The following is a 17,190-nucleotide window of genomic DNA, read 5'->3' as shown; positions in this document are numbered from 1 at the left end:
TCTATCTATGTTTTAGGTGGGGAATTTTCCACCATTGAACAAACTCAGCTTTGTGGAAGCTAGTACATTATTCCTCTTTGAGCCTGCTTTTGCCCTGTTTTCTGGGGTGTACATTTTGTGCCAGGTTTATGGTTTTGTTACTTTGGTTTTGTTGTTAATGCTTTTTCACTTCTGAAATTGTAGTTCTGATTAAGTTTCTCTTTGTTTATTGAGTCCTGACTATAAGTTATAGATATCTTGAAATAGTGATTTGTAAATGAGAATTGAGTCAAGCTAGTGGGGCTAAGAATTCACCTTGGTTTTGCTTCTTCTGCCTCTTTTGCTTTTTTTTTTTACCTAAAGCCCTACTTGTTTTCAATGTTATGGCTAGGCAAAAATGGAAATTGAATTAAGAAAGAGATTGGAATAAAGTTTTTGAGAAATTTCTGAAAGCCACTGTTGTAAGAATTGAAGGCTCAACCTGCCTGGTCTGAGCAAATTCCAAGTCTGGCAGTTAGGTCCTGGCTATATGAATTACTTCCTACTGTGAAAAGTCACTTTAATCAAATTGTTTTCCTGTTTTCTTGTTTTTCTTCACAGAAATGGAGCAGTGTGAGCAACCCACTCTTCCTTCCACTGATCCCACCTCAGTCCCAAGGTTTCACAGCCATAGTTCTGACCTATGACCGAGTGGAGAGCCTCTTCCGAGTTATCACAGAGGTGTCTAAAGTGCCTAGTCTATCAAAATTGTTAGTTGTCTGGAATAACCAGAATAAGAATCCACCAGAAGGTAAGACCCCATGGTAGGTGTGGTGGAGGAAGGTGAAACTGGGCATAGCATGTGTGTTTGCTTCTGTTGCAGAATGAGCTCTCTTCTATTTCATTAATATTTGAGAAGTTATTTCATGGTTCTTTCAAAATAATAGATTTGGGGATTTTTTGACAATGTGTTTGAAAATAAAGTGAGAAAAGCCAAAGTAGGTAACAAGAAAAAAGCATACCAGTGGTTGTGCTGCTAAATTCTGAATCAGAAGTAACAAATATAATAGTTACACAAACATTTTTGTCCTTAGGGTTTTTTGGGGGAGTGGTAAGGAGAGACCTATCTTTGATCTATCAATACTTGGTATTATTTCTCTGTAGAAAGTCTCTCGTCACAGTGTATATCTGTTAATATAATATACTATTGCTGCTGTACTGTTTTCTACAACAAACATGGTTGAAAGCAGCAAAGTAGTTTGAATGCTTGTAGCTATGAAATAAGTGAATATTTTGACTGATGAAACGAAGACTTGGGTCATGTTGAGTGTCTGGAAAGGAATTCCCATACCACCAAGAATATCTTGTGGAAATGCTACTCCTTACCCAGTAAGACAGTAGTTGCTGTTTTAAAATGCTTCTCTTTCCAACACGTATGATATACTATTTTGCTCTTCATCGTTTTTGAGTGAGTCTGGTGACATCTGCATGATATCTTAACTTTTTTGAATTCATGGTTATTTTAAAATGAGGGTACATTCATGGGCATTTTCCCAAATTATTTAAATGTGTGGATTTTTGGAGGAAGATTTAGTTTCAAAGGTATCTTCATGACTCCAGTGTGAACTCAGTGTCTCAATTAATTTGTTTAAATTTCAGTAGCTGAGGTGTGCTGTGCCACCCTGCCATACTGCTATATAGTATTCCCTCCTGCAAGGACCTCAGTCTCAGGCTGCCCAGTCCTCACAGTTTGTTGCCTGCGTTTTCAAACCCAAGATCCCAGTCCCATGTTTTTCTGACTCTTTTCATGTAATGCCTCTGCACACTCCATGACTGCTCTGTGTGGAACCAGCTCCCTTATTTTTCAGCCCTGGGCCACCTGCCTTATGAGAATGTGCTGCTCTTTATCTTCTCCCAGGTGTTCAGCTGGAAACATAAGTCCTGACATTGCTGAATTCCATTACAAAATCACCCTGAAGTAAATGGGAAACATTGCCCCATGTAAGGAAAGGCAGCTACTAGGCTTAGCCTTTAGTAAGCCTCTCCAGCGAGAGACATAAACACCAAGGCTACTTAGTTTATTTCCATGCTTATTATTTCCTAGGATGACCTTCTTCCATGTTCTGAATACTAATACTAAAATCTTGAGCATTGTGCTAGGCAATGAGAGCATCCTCTTCTCATTCTGGATTAAACATTGTAGATACAGTAGCTGTGTATGAGCCTGGTTCCCATATGCCGCACACATGACTCTCATTCTCTTCTGAAAATGCAGTGATTTTGTGGGACAAGAAATGTTGTCTTCTAAGTATACATTTTCAAAAAAGTGCTTCTGTCCTCTGTAGTTAATGAAGTGTGTTGTTAGGACTCCTCACTTTGTAATTCTCTTTCCAGAGCCTTCAAGTACTGCCGTGTTCTACTCTTCAAAGTTAACTATTCTGCATAGCAGCAAGATACAATGTGAAGATTAATTCCTGACTGCTTGTCTCAGTTTACCATCTCCCAACTACTTCTCGGAGCCAAGCTATTGCTGCCCTTCACTTGGCTCATTTGCCATTTTGGCAACTTGCTCCAGTTTAAAGCAGAGTAGCTTTATTGTTTGCTTTAAAGAGTAGCTTTATTGTTTGCTAAATACCTCAAGCTTATTGGGTTTTTTTTATGATTTAAAACCCTTTGGAGTAAAACTTGTTGCATAGAAATTGATAACAACTGGAATTTTTGCAGTAAGAGGTTCTTTTCTAAAAGCAAAAAGGTTTAGTGTTATATTCAGTTACGGGGCCACTGAATGCAGGTGGATTTGACCCAAATGAGTTGTTTCCACATTTCATTTGGCAGAGTCTGAGATACAGGAGAGTTGAAGCAAATAGATCATTAGAATGATCTTTTCTTTTAAATCATTGTATTAATCTTGAAAATTAAAGTGTGTTTAATTTTTTCTGCCTCTATTACCACTAAGTCATAAACCAGTTAAAAAGGAAAAAAAAAAAGCCTTTGCCTGTGGAGCTTAAAATAGTGGATTCAAGAGCACAGTTGAAAGCATAGGCAATTTTGTCCTTGCTTTAGCCTAAGCATTGCATTGAAGCAAATAACTATTTGTTTCTAGTCCCTTTATTTCTGTTACAACCATTGTAATCTCTTGGCCTATGGCTAGAGAGAGGTCAGTTTGATTAAATTACCTTGTTTTATTCCAGGTCCATGCAGGGCATTCCACTTGGCTCTTCAGCCAGTCTCTCATTCAGTCTGTCTATTAGTGATCCTAATCCTCGGACTTCAAAGCTTCTGCTGTTTATAGCCTGTTAAAGCCAGGAAGTTTCTGATGGATTAGAACAAGGAATGAGTTTGAAGTTTGTAATGTGCACCACTGTCACTGATAAAGTCTGGTTTATTACCCTACAGTAGTATCTGCACTTTTATGGCTATTCACTTTTAATTGGTTGTAGTAAAGCAGAGGTGCTTAACATTCTAGAGCATCAAGTGCTTTATTTCATGGTCCTTTCCATGTAAGGGACACATTTCAGTACACAAGCAGATCTTGGCTTTTGTCATTGCAACCCTTTGTGTATTTGTTTTGTTTTTCATGTATAAGTGTGAGGGCTGGGTGAAGAACATCCAAATGGCCTTCCTTAGTGAATGTGTGCTAAATTGAGAATTGGATTTAGGTTTCCTGGGATATAGGTGGCATAGTGCCACATAAGTGACACGTGGCTGCTCCTTTCTTTCCTCTGTCAACACCAGAAAAATATTAAAATGTCATTGTTACCAAAGCAACATGTATTGGAAATAGAAGGAATCTGTCCCTAGGAATGGAAAGTTTTGAAGTACATGCAAATTCTAAAAATGACGTTGGTCTTTTGTTTTGGGAGTTTGTTTGGTTGAGGATTTTTTTTTGTGTTTGGAGGGGCTTTTTTGGTTTTGGGTTTTTTTTTTGGTAGGTGCTAGAGCACATGGCTCAGGATTGCACCTAGGCATAAAAAGATGCTGTACCTTTCAACAAATGCAATATTCCATAAGATACAAACCCTTTTTGACTTGTTCTCAACATTTAGTAAAGTGTAAGTGAAAAGATGTATTTGTCAACATGCCCTGAAAATGAAGTAATGGTGATGGTTTGTCAGATGAGTAACAAGACTGAGCTGTGGTCACTGTGCCATCAGTACTACTGAGCATTCCTCAGGACAGGTAAGGGGCTGTAGCTGATCTTGGCTGCTGTGCTGAGTAGTGGTAAGAGGTGTGGGGAGCATACAAAGTATATGGAAACAAACTGCTTGCAAACCCAACTCTGTCAGGGCAGATGCAGCTCTGATACAACTGACAAATTTTTTGTCACAATGGCTGATAAAAAAGCAGCTAAGAGGGCAATGGATTACTTGGAACACTTGACTGGAAAGTTTTCAACCAAATAGCATATGAAAACATAAAATTTGAGATCTACACGTATGTGGGCTAGATGTCAGTAGCAATTTAATGACTGTTTTTCCATTTGTCCTATGAATTTGCAAGGATCACTCTGTGATGTGCAGCTCTGAACTGATTGTTCTGTTGAATCTTTTATGTGAAATAGCAGAGAGAAAATATCACATACAATGATGATTCTAATCTGGAGCCTTTATAGGTTCAGCTTGTTGATCTTAAGTACTCTCTGGATTTAGGGAATGTGATCTCTGTGTCTTTGGCTAAGTTTTGCCTATATTTTTCTGCCGTGCATTGTATGCCCATCAACACAGCAGTAACATCAGTAGGCCCATGACTGTGTGTATAATAGTAATAAAAATATTAAAAGCTTTGAAATATTACAAGGAAAAACCCAATTATTTTCTTCCTCACGCTGCAGCAATTAAAATAAACATTGTGGTCCATATGGCTGGTCTGGGAATATTTGTGTAGAAATGATGATTTTCTCCATCAGCCAAATACTTTTGTCCTTTAATTTGTATTTTTCTAAATTGCTAGTTCTGAAATTCAAGAAAATAGTCTGTGATAGAAATTTCTACCAACATGTCATCACGTTTGTTTCAGACAGGTGAATAAAGTGTTTTGTCTACCACATAAATGGTATTAAAATTTATAAATGCATTACTGTTTGTAAATATACAATACAATAAGCTTCAAATCATGTGTGGTAGCTTAATTCCTTTTTGGGTTCAGTTTTACTAAAATGAAAAGTATATTTTAAAGTAAGTGTTAACTTAAAAAAAAATTTAAAAAATCTGTAGTGGCAGGGTTTGGGGGGTTTTTTGGTAGGAATGTTTGGGCACTTTTTAACTTCTCTTTTAGTTTTATATTAATTTGGCTTCTTGATGATGGGCTTAATGTTGTTTTCCTTGATTAGCTAGAGAACTGATTTTATGGTGGTTTTAGTCTTCCATAAGTCATCCTACAAACATTTTGCAGTATTATTTCCTAAAGAATCTAGAAAGTTAGCCTAACAAACCCATCTGTTATGGGTTTATCTAGGCCTAAGTTTAGGCTTGGATTTGTAGGGCAGGCCTTGGAGTATCAGCTGACTGGAGCTGGGCCAGGCCAGCTGGCAGCTGACTCTGCTGGCCAATGGTTTCCATACCATATTCTGATGTCACAGCAAGTATAGTGTCCTAGAAACAAATATTCTAATTTTTTTATACAAGAGGAATACTGTGTGTTCCTGTAGAACCATATAAACACTGTAATGTAGGTAGAAAGCACTTGTTTTGAACTCTGGTCAGACTTTTTCACTCAGCCATTATGGAAAGAATTGATAATGAGATGGTAAAGATAACATGCTTGATGTTGTTGTTTCTGACAGTTGTTTGAAACTTCAGATTCCAGCTAAGTTCTGCCATTTGGTATTAGAATTATTATGAAAAAGTACTTGGTTTCATCAAGACTGTTCAATTAGTTGCATTCATGCAGACTACTATAGACCATTTAGAATGAACGTTAGATAAGAGGTTGTACAAAAGATCAGGTGTGAGAGTGGAGCGTGGTGTGCTGTGCAACTGCAGGTACATACAAAGGAGCATGTTTAGAGATGTTTTGTGCCAGTTTTTTATTGATCTTAGTCTACCTTGTATAACTTCTGGAAAGGTTTTTCCTTTTTATATTTCCAAGGTGGCTTCTTAGAAGTTTTGGGAAGTCAGAGCATACTCTGCTTTAATACTCTGAAGACACGTTATCCATAGTCATGAGATATTCTTAGCTGGTGTTACTGAGGCAGTAAAACAGGGAAAGCATGTTAATACAGACATCTTTGTATGAGTCATCAAAATGCCATGATTTTAGCCAATAAGTGGATCCTTTTTTCATTTGTTGTATTGCTCTTAATACTGGCAAGCATTCCTTTCTTGCCATCAAGAGTGTACTCTGTATTTCCAGCTCATCATCATCCTACCTGCTGCTTCCAATTGCAAATGCAACAAACCATCTGCATTCAAGTATCACGAGCTATTTTTTGAACTTGATACTGCTTAGAAGGAATGTCCCAAGAATATTGGTTACCTTTGTACAGCAGCTGTATTGATTCTCACTTTTTCTAGTTCGATGTTGAAACTGAAAATGGATGATTAATATGTAGAGCAAGTAATTTCCTTCATAAATACACTTCTATCTGCTGACTATATAGATCATAATGTGTTTGCTGCTAAAGGACCTCTTCAGATGTGATTGACTTCCTTGTTTCTCAGAAGCAAGGACACAGAGAATAGTGCTATTTAACAGCTTGGTTTCAGCCAGGACAGGGTTAATATTTGCACTAGCCAGGACATAGAAGTTATTCTATACCACTTCATATTATTGCCAAGGGTGGGGAAAGGGAGTCTGAGAAAACATGGAGGAAGGAACCATCCAGTGTTGTCTATTGTTGGCTTTTTTATAGTGTATCTTGTCATTAGTATTGCTGCTGTTACTGTTCAGTTTTTTACCTCATTGCTGTTTCCAGGAAATTGTTCTTATTTCAACCTGTGATCTTTACCTTTTGTGTCTCCAATTGTCCTCTCCATCCCACCACAGTGGGGAGGAGAAGGGGAAACTGAGAGAGAGTGGCATGCGGTTTGGAGAGTCTTGGTGGGGGCACTGAACTGGGAAGTACCGTTCCTAAATCATGACACAGTGTCATTTCTCTTTGAAAGGAAATAATGCATTCCATAGAAATATTACTCTCCATTATTTTTAATGATCCCTCTTTTACGTATGATGTAACAGTTCATTTAGAACTGAGAAACAGGGCTGAATTTCAGACTAAGAATTCATTTTTATATATAAGCAGTTTGCAAACTTACGTTAGTTACATTTTCATTACAAACATCTGATTGCAAGCCTAGGGAAGCATGGAAAGTAAAAGAGGGGTTTTGTATGAGAGAGTATTCCTTTAGGTTGTAATCCAGTTGCTGCTTTCTTGTGGTTGACCTCCCTTCTCCTATTTATATGTCTCATGATTCACTGTAAGTTGTAGCTGAGAAATGCATATATAGAGAAAGGGATTTTTTGCTGCTTTTCTGTGTATGAGTGTTTTAACTAGGAATGTAACTGGAAGTTTTTGATTCTGCAGTTTGTTTAAAACATGTTGAAATCATGGTTGAAAAACTTGCTGTGAGATTTGGACCTGTGGGACTTAATGGTGGAGTTGTGGGCTGGCCAGAACACAGCCCTGTATATGGTTATTGAGGCCTGTAAGCCCATGAGAAGAGGGAGCTGGATTTGGAGAAGTTGGAAGACTGCTGATTTTGTGCTTAGATGATCTCACACTGTTTTCTGTGGGCAGCTCCTGCAATCAGGGCATCAGTAGTCCTAAACAGCACATAGCATCAAGTGTGCCCTGAGTCTTGTTGCCAGAGAGCAAGTGTGTTATTCAAACACTCTTCTCTCATAGTTATTTCAGTATGATGTATAATAGCAGGTACCTGTCATTCTCCTCAGACTCCATATATGCATAGACTTGTATACATTCCAGAGAGCTTTACTTTCATAATTTACCTCTATCTTCTACTGCATCACAGAAAGTCCTCTGTGATTTTTTAAAAAGTAAGATTTTTAAAAAACACATTCAGCCCAAACGTGTTTTTACTTTTGCATACCTAAAGGATCTCATACCATGATGTAAGATTTCTTGTCATGGACTTCTTTTGTCCATCCTTGTCATTGTTCAAGGATGCAGTGCCGTCCTACTGTTAATAATAAAGCCTGTGCTTTTACATTGATTATAACAGAGCAGTAAACCGAGAATTTCCTCCATATATGTTTTGCTAGTGCTGAGGTTTCTCAGAACTTCCAAAGCAGTATCTGAAAATTCGAGATGTGATATTACAGAAGTGACAGACCCAGTTTCTGACTCCTCTTTCAGCTGCATTCCACCTATGTAAAAAGAAAAGTACAAATACTCTTTTTTTGTGGTCTTTTAAAATAAATATAGGCAGTTTTAACCTTCATGATGGATTCTAAAAATTTGTTTTCTGAAGTCAGTTTGTCTTTTTTATTGACTGTAAATTTCTTTCAGCGTTCCTATGACAAAGCTAATTTGTAGTACTTAAACCTCTGAGTGGAGCCTGCTTCCTTTGTGATAGTAATTTTTGCCCAGGCTGCCAAAGTGGTTATCCAGGTGTCATCATGTCATGACATCTGCCATGTGCTTCCACATCTGTAGGGACAGCAACCTTCAGTATCAAATGAGCCTCTCGGTGTCGAGTAGTGTTTTGCATTTTACATGCTGCAGAGTAACTGGTAGCCTAATGTCTTATTCAACATTTCTCCAAAATGCTTGCATTTTCTATTCAGTAATGTAAGGCTAAATTCAGAAACCTTACATTATGTTTCTCAAAGCACATATATTTGACAGTAACATACTCGTTGCTGAGACCTGGTCATTTTGAGAGACTTTCCAAGACCTTAGTAAATCATCAGGATTTACTGACATCTGAGATGCATGCTGATTATAATTAGATTACATTTTCATTTTCCATACAGTTTTCTTTAGTTTTTCTTCTATTACCATCTTTTATTCAAGTGACATGTCTGTTAGTAAGCTATCAAATAGTTGATTTTTCTGAAGAGCTGGAAGTTTAAGGTGTATGTGCACTTGTTTTTCTGAATTATTATTTTTAAATACTAGTGACTCTTCAGTTTCAATTTTTGTTTCAGTGTGTTCCGTTGTTGTAATTTCATTGTCATTTTTTTAACATGTAGTAGACATGAAAGGAAGAAAAGCCTGAATAAAAGAGTCCTTAATATGTATAAAATGTAAACTTTGTTATACTTACGAAAACAAATTTACAAATGCATGCATACTTAAGGCAATTCGGATTGGTACTGAAGCATTTCTGCCAGTACAGTATTTTTGGGATCTAGCAGGCTGCTTAAAATTATTTGTTACCAGTGCTAGGTTTACATTTGGATAATTATAGGCAATTAGCCAAAGGTCTTTAAGTAACTTGCAAACATTACACAGTTTACAGTCTTTATGAGGCAGCGATACATGTCTTTGTGAGGTACCTGTAACCATCTTATAAATGGGTATTTGCATGTTATATGGTAAATCAGTAAGAAAGCAGTGAGGGGACTTGAGTACTAATTTGCAATAAATGGTTGCAGTCATTTAATGTTACTGCCTCCTGAGGTTAGGATGACTAGTAAGCTGAAAATCTTGGAGCATTTTTATTGCAGCCCACAGGAACTTGCTGTATCTTCCCAGCTCCTGGGTGACTGTGACTTTCATTGGAGTCCATCAGTAATGGGGTTGAATCCTTCCAGCTGGGTATTAATCAATATCACAAGCCACTCAAGTGTGTATTTGTGTTTAGGCTGATGCCTCCTGACTCCTAGTAGAAGGACAAGAGGTGAGTGAAACAGGACAAGAACATGCATACATATGAAATACAAACCATGGTCTACAAGACCACACAGATAAAGTTGAGTTTTACAGTCACTTTTTCAATCTCACAGGAAAAACCTTGGGGTAGGAAACTGAATAAAAATTTTACCAATTAATATCACTCTGTATTTCTTCTTTCTTTTGGCCATCCATGCATGCCAATCTGCCTTTCTAAAGTATAGCTCCAAGAAAAATGGACTTTTGAAGACTTACTGTGGTTTGGAAATACAGCTTTGTTTTCCCCAGTGAAGCAGTGTTTGGACTGTGGTATCTTTAAACAGTGTGCAGCTTTGTGGATTTTTTGGGTGTTGTGAGAGCTGTTAAGTCTGAGGGGCCCAGTGGCAATAAGGATGTGGACACTTCTTCCCAAGAGCAGGTTTTACTTTTACACATGGGAATGAAGCAGCTCCTCTTCTTCTCTGGTACAATCTTCCTAGTGCAACAGACTGACAGTGGAAAGAGTGCAAAACTCTCTTGGAAGCAGATTCTGGGTTCTATAGGAATTGAAAGTGTGTGCATAATTGTATCATGTTGTAACCCATTATTTTTGGTGTCATCTCTCAAGCCAGCATTCTTGAGATTCTTCTGCTGAGAGCATTTCCAGACTTTGATTATATGTTGTTGTTTAAAAACTAAAATAATTTTCTTAGGTTAGGATTTCTCTTATTTCAGTCCTTACAGTGGCTTTTTTTCCATTGACACCTATTTTAACTTGACTTTTCAATCTCAAAACAGAGGAACAACTATCTTATTCCTTTGTGCTGTTTTCTGAATGTCTTTTTTTTTCTCTTCATGTTATAGTAGTTTATATTCAAGCTTCCTATTCTTATCCTTGTCACAGTCAACAATCTCACTGTTCATAGAATTTAGAGCAGAAGGTCCAGTAAGACCATCTGTGTTGACCTCTAAGTCATGAGTCACTACATTATCTGTCTTCAATCCAGTGCCTTCTAACTTCAGTGCATCTTCTGTAATAATACCCAGTCTTGTTGAAAGACAAGATGTACAAAACCAGCTGCCGTCCTTGTTAACTTCTGCCAGAGGTTAACCACTGTTACTATTAAAAATGTCTGCCTTATTCTTTGAATCTACCTGGCTTCAGTTTCCAGTCATTGTTTTTTGTTACGTCTTTCTCCAATTGGTTGAAGACACATGGCATTTTTCTTCCTATGTAGGTACTTGTACATGTTAATCAGATCCACTTTTTGTTCCTTCTTTTAGTAAACTAAACAAATTGATCTTCATGTTCTCCCATAAAGTGTTCTGTCATGACCTCAAATAACTTACGTGGTTCTTTCCTGCACCATTTTCAGTGTTTTAACATGGTCTGAAAATTACAAACACCAGAATCAAACAGTGTTTTAACATCTGTCTGTCTTTATCTGTGAACAGGTAAAATTGCCCTTCCTTCTGCCCCCATTTCTTTCTACATACCCATCTACATAGGCAAAAATTGTGTTAATCTATTTTGCTCCAGCAGAGCTGAGAAATAATGTCCACTCTGACCCTTTAATCCTTTTCATCAGGGAAAAGGTTGTATTTAACTGTGTGTCAATTTGGGTGCCAGTCTGGTTTTTGTTTAAATGCACCTAGTTTACTAAGCAGTCTGATCATACAGTCCAGTCCAGCCCATACAGTCACTAAGCTCTGTATGACCTTATGGTCCTCACTGTTTTTTATGTCTCCAGGCTTTGTGTCACTTACAGTTTGCACTGGCAATTTATATGTATTTCAGGCCATTGATGAAAATTTCAGTGGCTTCAGGCCCAGTATCCATTCTTGCAGACTCCACCTACCACAGAATCACAGAATGGCTGAGCTTGGAAGGGACCTCTGGAGATCATCATGTCCAACCACCCCTCACAAACAGAATCATCTCAAGCACGTTGCACAGGACCATCTCCAGGTGGCTTTGAGTATCTTTGAGTGAAGACTTCACTACCTCACTAGCCAACTTATGTCAGTGCTTGGTCACCATCACAGTGAAAAAATGCTTCCTGATGTTCAGAGGGAACCTCCAGTGTCTGTTTGTGCCCATTGCCTCTGGTCCCATCACTGAGCAGTGAAAGGACTCTGGCTCCATCTTATTTACACCTTCCCTTCACGTATTTGTACGTATTGATGAGATCTTCTCTGAGTCTTCTCTTCACTAGGCTAAACAGCCACAGCTCTTTCAGCCTTTCCTCATACAGAGGAAACGCTCCAGTACCTCCATCACCTTCATGGTTCTTTGCTGAAATCTACAGTCTGCTCATGTCTCTCTTGCACATTGGAGTCCAGAATTGGACACAGTAATGTAGTTGTGACCTCAGTATTCCTGAGGAGAGGGGAAGATTCACCTCCATCAAGGTGTGTCCTTATACACATTTTCATCTGACACAGAGAACAACTTACAAATTCTCTCAGCAGTCCTTTTGTATTTGACTTAATGTATTTTCCCTTATTTTTCTTACCATTGTAATCCTCTCCATTTCACTAGTATGAGAAACTCAAGTGGTCATCTGTCTGCTGTTCACAGGGTACTTAGACTCATCTTACAATGCTCTTTTTCAGGGATTGTTTGTTATAATCGTATGTTTATGTGAAAGCTGTAAGAAAGCAACATCACATTTGTACTCATTTAGCGTCATACTGTAATAATGGCTACTGTTAGGCTTTGTGCTAGAAAATGTATATGGTTATGTGCATTCAGGTTTAATATTCAGTCTTTAGTTCTATTACTTTTAGCTTAGTTCTTTATACTTGCAGCTGCAGTTATACTTTTGTAAGAATAGCATAGAATTTTGACAGTTTTTCAATATATACTGAAGCTGTTAATATGACACTTAAGGTGCTGCATGTTAAACACATAGCAAGAAATGGAAATTAAGCCCATTGTAGAGTGGATTGAGTATAGTTTTGTATCAACAGAGGATTTTGTTGCTATTTAAATCATCATTTGACGTGTGAATTTTAATGTCTGTGTAATCCAGTGCTCTATTCTACTTGTAAGGATGCTGTAGGGCACAAGTTAAAATCCATTTGTATTTATCAAGCTTAAAGTGATCATTGTGACTTTGGATTTTGAAGATGAAAGAAATACTGAGACACAATCTACTCCCAATCTGTCAATAGTGATTAATGTTTTATTGATATAATAAAAATAATTTTTTTCAACATATGATGGAACATTATTTTTCAAATTCTTTATGACCGTAGACTCACAGTCAGTGATTGTATAATGCTGCTTCAAATTACTTTAGTTGCAGTTGAGTGAAGAATCTTTTCTTGCTGTGTGTCCTAAACCAATACATATTATCCCTGACTCTTGTTAGGTGTTGCAACTTGCTGTTTGGGGCATGTTATCCCCTGTGTAGCTGTCCTTGAAGCTCTCTGTAGAGAGCTACAGAGGGAAATGTAGCTGAACTTAATGTCTCTTGCCTTCATATGTTCACGTGTTTGCTGAACTGAAACAGGTTTGAATTCAACATTAAGAGGATCTTGTTTAAATTTGAAGAAAAAAGAGTAAAGAGACACAAAGACAGATGGACAGATATGTTCAGAAGTGAAGTATAATAGTGAATTCTCTTTTTTTCTCCCTAGATTCCCTCTGGCCAAAGATCCGTGTTCCCTTGAAAGTTGTTAGGACTGCAGAAAATAAACTTAGCAACCGGTTCTTCCCCTATGATGAGATTGAAACGGAAGCAGTGTTGGCTATTGATGATGATATCATTATGTTAACCTCAGATGAACTCCAGTTTGGCTATGAGGTAAGAGAACTGGATTTTTTTCCCTGTCTCTCAGGCTGTCCACTTCAACAATGAATATGTATATAAAGTAGAGGAACCACTGCACAGTCTGCTGATTCAGATTTTTTTCTTTACTGTAACAATTCAGTGCTGACTGAAATATTTTTACTGATAGTCTTTACTTTATGGAAAAACCTGCCAGCTAAGAGAAGGTTTTTGATAACTGGCATAGTAATGCCAAGAGACTCCAGAAAATATTGTGTAGTTTGTGTAGTTGAAGCAGTCTGGAGACTAAACTGCATTCTTAACAGCTCCAAACAGTTTTCAAACAAATCAGAAGTGCTAGCCAAGTTAATGTCTCTTGATGGACAAGACAAGTTTCAGAGATTAAGTACTGGGAACAGAGGAGGCCTCCTGAGGACGTGTGAAGTAAGGTGGAGTGCAATGAAAATTGGAACTGAAGAATGTCAAGGAGGGGACACTGATGGGTTGGATCATATGCTTGAAATGGCAGAGCTTTAACAGCTGCTGTTGTAATGAAGGTATGGACAAAAAGAGTGTCCAAATGAGTTACCCATGGGAGGGGACAGTTTTCATAGTCATTTGACTTGTTTGTTCAAAGTACACTTAAAGCAGCACTGTTACCTTCCTTCCAAAACTATGTTTCAAATTAGTTTTTGTCTTCCACTTTTGAGTATATGACGTAGTCGATAATCTGACATTACTGTTGTATGTGTGTATTTAAGACAAACATGCTATACATGTAAATAAATCATAAACATTAGAAAATTTAATACCATATTTTAAGAAAGGTTTGAATTATTTAGTCACACCTGTGTTTGCACTATCAAGAGCAAAACAGCACTGCCCTCTCTATGTGAGAGCTAGAACATGAAGCTGTTCCCTAAGTTGAGTGAAATTATGAAAACCACTTCTCTGAGGGGGAGAAGCCAGCGAAATTGACCCTGAGGTTAGCTCAGTTGGTTCTAATAACCAAGGCTGTGAGTTTGATCCCTGTAGGGGCCATTAATTTAAGAGCTGGACTTGATGATCCTTGTGGGTCCCTTCCAACTCACCATATTCTGTGATTCTGTAAATGTGATAGTTGTCTCATTTTAAGCAATCTTTAGTGCAGTTGTTAATACAAGGCAACGTTTTTTTAAAATATGTTGTAATTATTTCTTTAACATGTATACATAAGTGGTAAAATATGGCTCTTTCTCCGGTGAAAGAGACTGTTAGCAACTCTGTAACAAACGTTTGGATTACAGATATGTCTTGTGGTGATGTAGATATGCTGATGTAATAACAAAGATGTTAAGTAGTGGAGACAGAGGTTTAATCTATCATGTGTGTCTCCAGAAAGGAAATACTTCCCTTGCCAGGTTAAGAGTTGTGGGTTAATACATGAAGTGTGAAAGATGGAATGAAGAGAAGACAACTGTTGGCAGTTCTGCAAGCTGACTTACTTTTGTCTGTTGGTCCTGTGTCAGCCAGAAGTTGTGAGAAGCAGAACCTTCGTGTTTGTGTGTCTGAACTGTTAATTTTAACACCCTCAATGAAGAATTCTGTAACTTCTTCACCATATATTAAGTCTGGTCACTCACACAGGGAAGGGTTATCCTCATGAAAAGCATAAATGAAGCAAAGGAAAGTTGACACGAATTCCCCTGTAGTCAGTGTGATTAGGTGACAGCTGGGACTTGCAACTCTTCATTCCCTATGATGAAGTCCCACAGGCCTAGCTGTTGGACCGTGCTGTCTAATTTATTGATCTGTGGATGATGTGCCTTGGTTGCAGGGACTGTCTGAGTAACAGTCCTTATATTCAGTGTGTGAATGTAGCTGTTTGGACATGAGATTGTTTAGTCTGGCAGACTGAAAACTATTGCTTTTGCATTTTTTTGCATTTTAATATAAATCCTATTCCTTTTTGACTCTGGGAATTCAGCTTACTGAATGTCAATGGAAAATTAAAGTGCCTTATTGAGCAGTTAGTTGAGACAAACCTATGAGTATTTTGAACCCTTATATTTTGAATTTGGCTTCCCCCCTCCCCCTCAATAAATGAATAGAAATGTCTTTGAATACAGAAGTATGGCAGATTATTTTATAAATACACAATTTTCCTCATATATGGAGTGGGTGATGTAATTCCTACTCTCTGGCACAGAAACCAGGGGCTGAAGATTGATCTTTCCTGGCCTTAAGTGTCTGTGACTTGCTTGACAGGCCTGAGCTGGCTCCCAGATGTTTAAATTGTCCTCAGCCTGTGATAATTTATTTATCTGTTTATGTGTGTTACCAGAAAAGTATCTTTCAAGCTCTTGACTCCTTTGCAGGGGAATCCAGAGGGAACAGTAGCGGCGTATAATGTTACTAGAAAGTTTTCTCTTAAATGTAGGTCTCCTTCTGCTTTGGTCATATGAAGGGCTGGAAACGTGACATTCAGTAATTTTCTTTTCTACCCCTGACATCCTCAAAACTTTACATTTAAACATGTGGCAAAACTTCCTCTGTCACAGACTTGTCTGAATGTATAGAGCAAGCCTAAAAAAATCCGGAAAACTTTGATCTCTGTACACTTTCAGCCATAAAAAATTATAGTAACACTCAAAGTGTCAAACATTTTTTCCTTGTTAGAAGTGAACTATTATGGTGCAGTGATTTATGACATTGCATAAATCTATTGAAGCAAGCAGAAAAATAGTCCCTGTGTGCTGCTGAGTTAAGGTAGCAGAAGAATACTCATGGCATTCTGACTTTGGAAGAAAGTATTTCTCTTAAGTTATATGATAAAATAACAGACATGACTTGGGACACTGGAAAAAAAGCTGTTGCAGCTAGTCAACTTTTTGCCCACTAACCAGTCTTGTTGTTCAGAGGGAGTATCAGAGAGACCCAAGAAATGGAGCAAGCATTTAGACTATCATAATCTTAAAGAAAAAAAAAGGTGCAACCATTGGCCACTTCTGAAGTCTTCCGTGTTTGAATGCAAGACTGAAAGCAAGCATTACAGTGTTCTTACCTCTGTGTCTCAGCTGACCTTGAGGCGGATGGCTTAGCATTTCTATCATCCTGAAAAGTGAGGATAGCAGTTTCCAAGTTCATGAAGATTTCTTATCACATACTTATGCAGTCCTTACAAAGATAAAGTATTTTTATTACAGCAATAATAGAAATAATCTAAATGGGAAATACTGCTCTGAGTCCATATTTTTTGTTCATAAAAAGTACTGCTTGGTGCACTAAGTTTGTGTTTTTTCTGTTGAAAATTTTTGGCTTTCTGTTAGTAGGTGATCTTATTCTGTCTCAGAACTGTTTTTCAGTACTTCATGTCTCTGACATGCTTTAATAAAAAAATCTACTCTCTGTTGAATTGCATTTTCACTAGGCTGAAATTGTCGTAAAGTTTGAATGCCTTCTTCAGAGGAGTTCTTCCATACCCATTTTGGCAGTTAGAAGTTCACTTTTCAGTATTCCTTTGTGAGGAATACTACAACTCTGCTTAAAAGAATTACCCACTGCTGGCCACATTCAAAACTCTCCTTCAGATTGATGGTGTTTTTCAAATTGTGTGCATGTGAAACATTCATTATCTTATAGTGGATTCTGTGTTTATATTTTGCTTTATGTTTGTCAGTTATGACATAAGCCATTTGAGCG

General features: G+C 37.7%; 1 protein-coding gene across 3 annotated transcripts in view; it reads left to right on the top strand.

The window, feature by feature from the left end:
• The window catches only part of EXT2 (exostosin glycosyltransferase 2), a 79,915-nt gene that overhangs the window by 46,029 nt on the left and 16,696 nt on the right, over positions 1-17,190 (top strand). For all 3 annotated transcript variants that reach the window (XM_071558630.1, XM_071558629.1, XM_071558628.1), the window contains exons 9-10: positions 580-769; positions 13,379-13,545. In XM_071558630.1, coding sequence (XP_071414731.1) covers positions 580-769; positions 13,379-13,545 — 357 coding nt within the window. The remainder of the gene's footprint in view (positions 1-579; positions 770-13,378; positions 13,546-17,190) is intronic.

Source organism: Pithys albifrons, chromosome 6 (genome assembly GCF_047495875.1).
Source record: "Pithys albifrons albifrons isolate INPA30051 chromosome 6, PitAlb_v1, whole genome shotgun sequence".
Lineage (NCBI taxonomy): Eukaryota > Metazoa > Chordata > Aves > Passeriformes > Thamnophilidae > Pithys > Pithys albifrons.
Note: the sequence above shows the minus strand (reverse complement) of the source record. Positions and strands in the feature narration are given on the sequence as shown.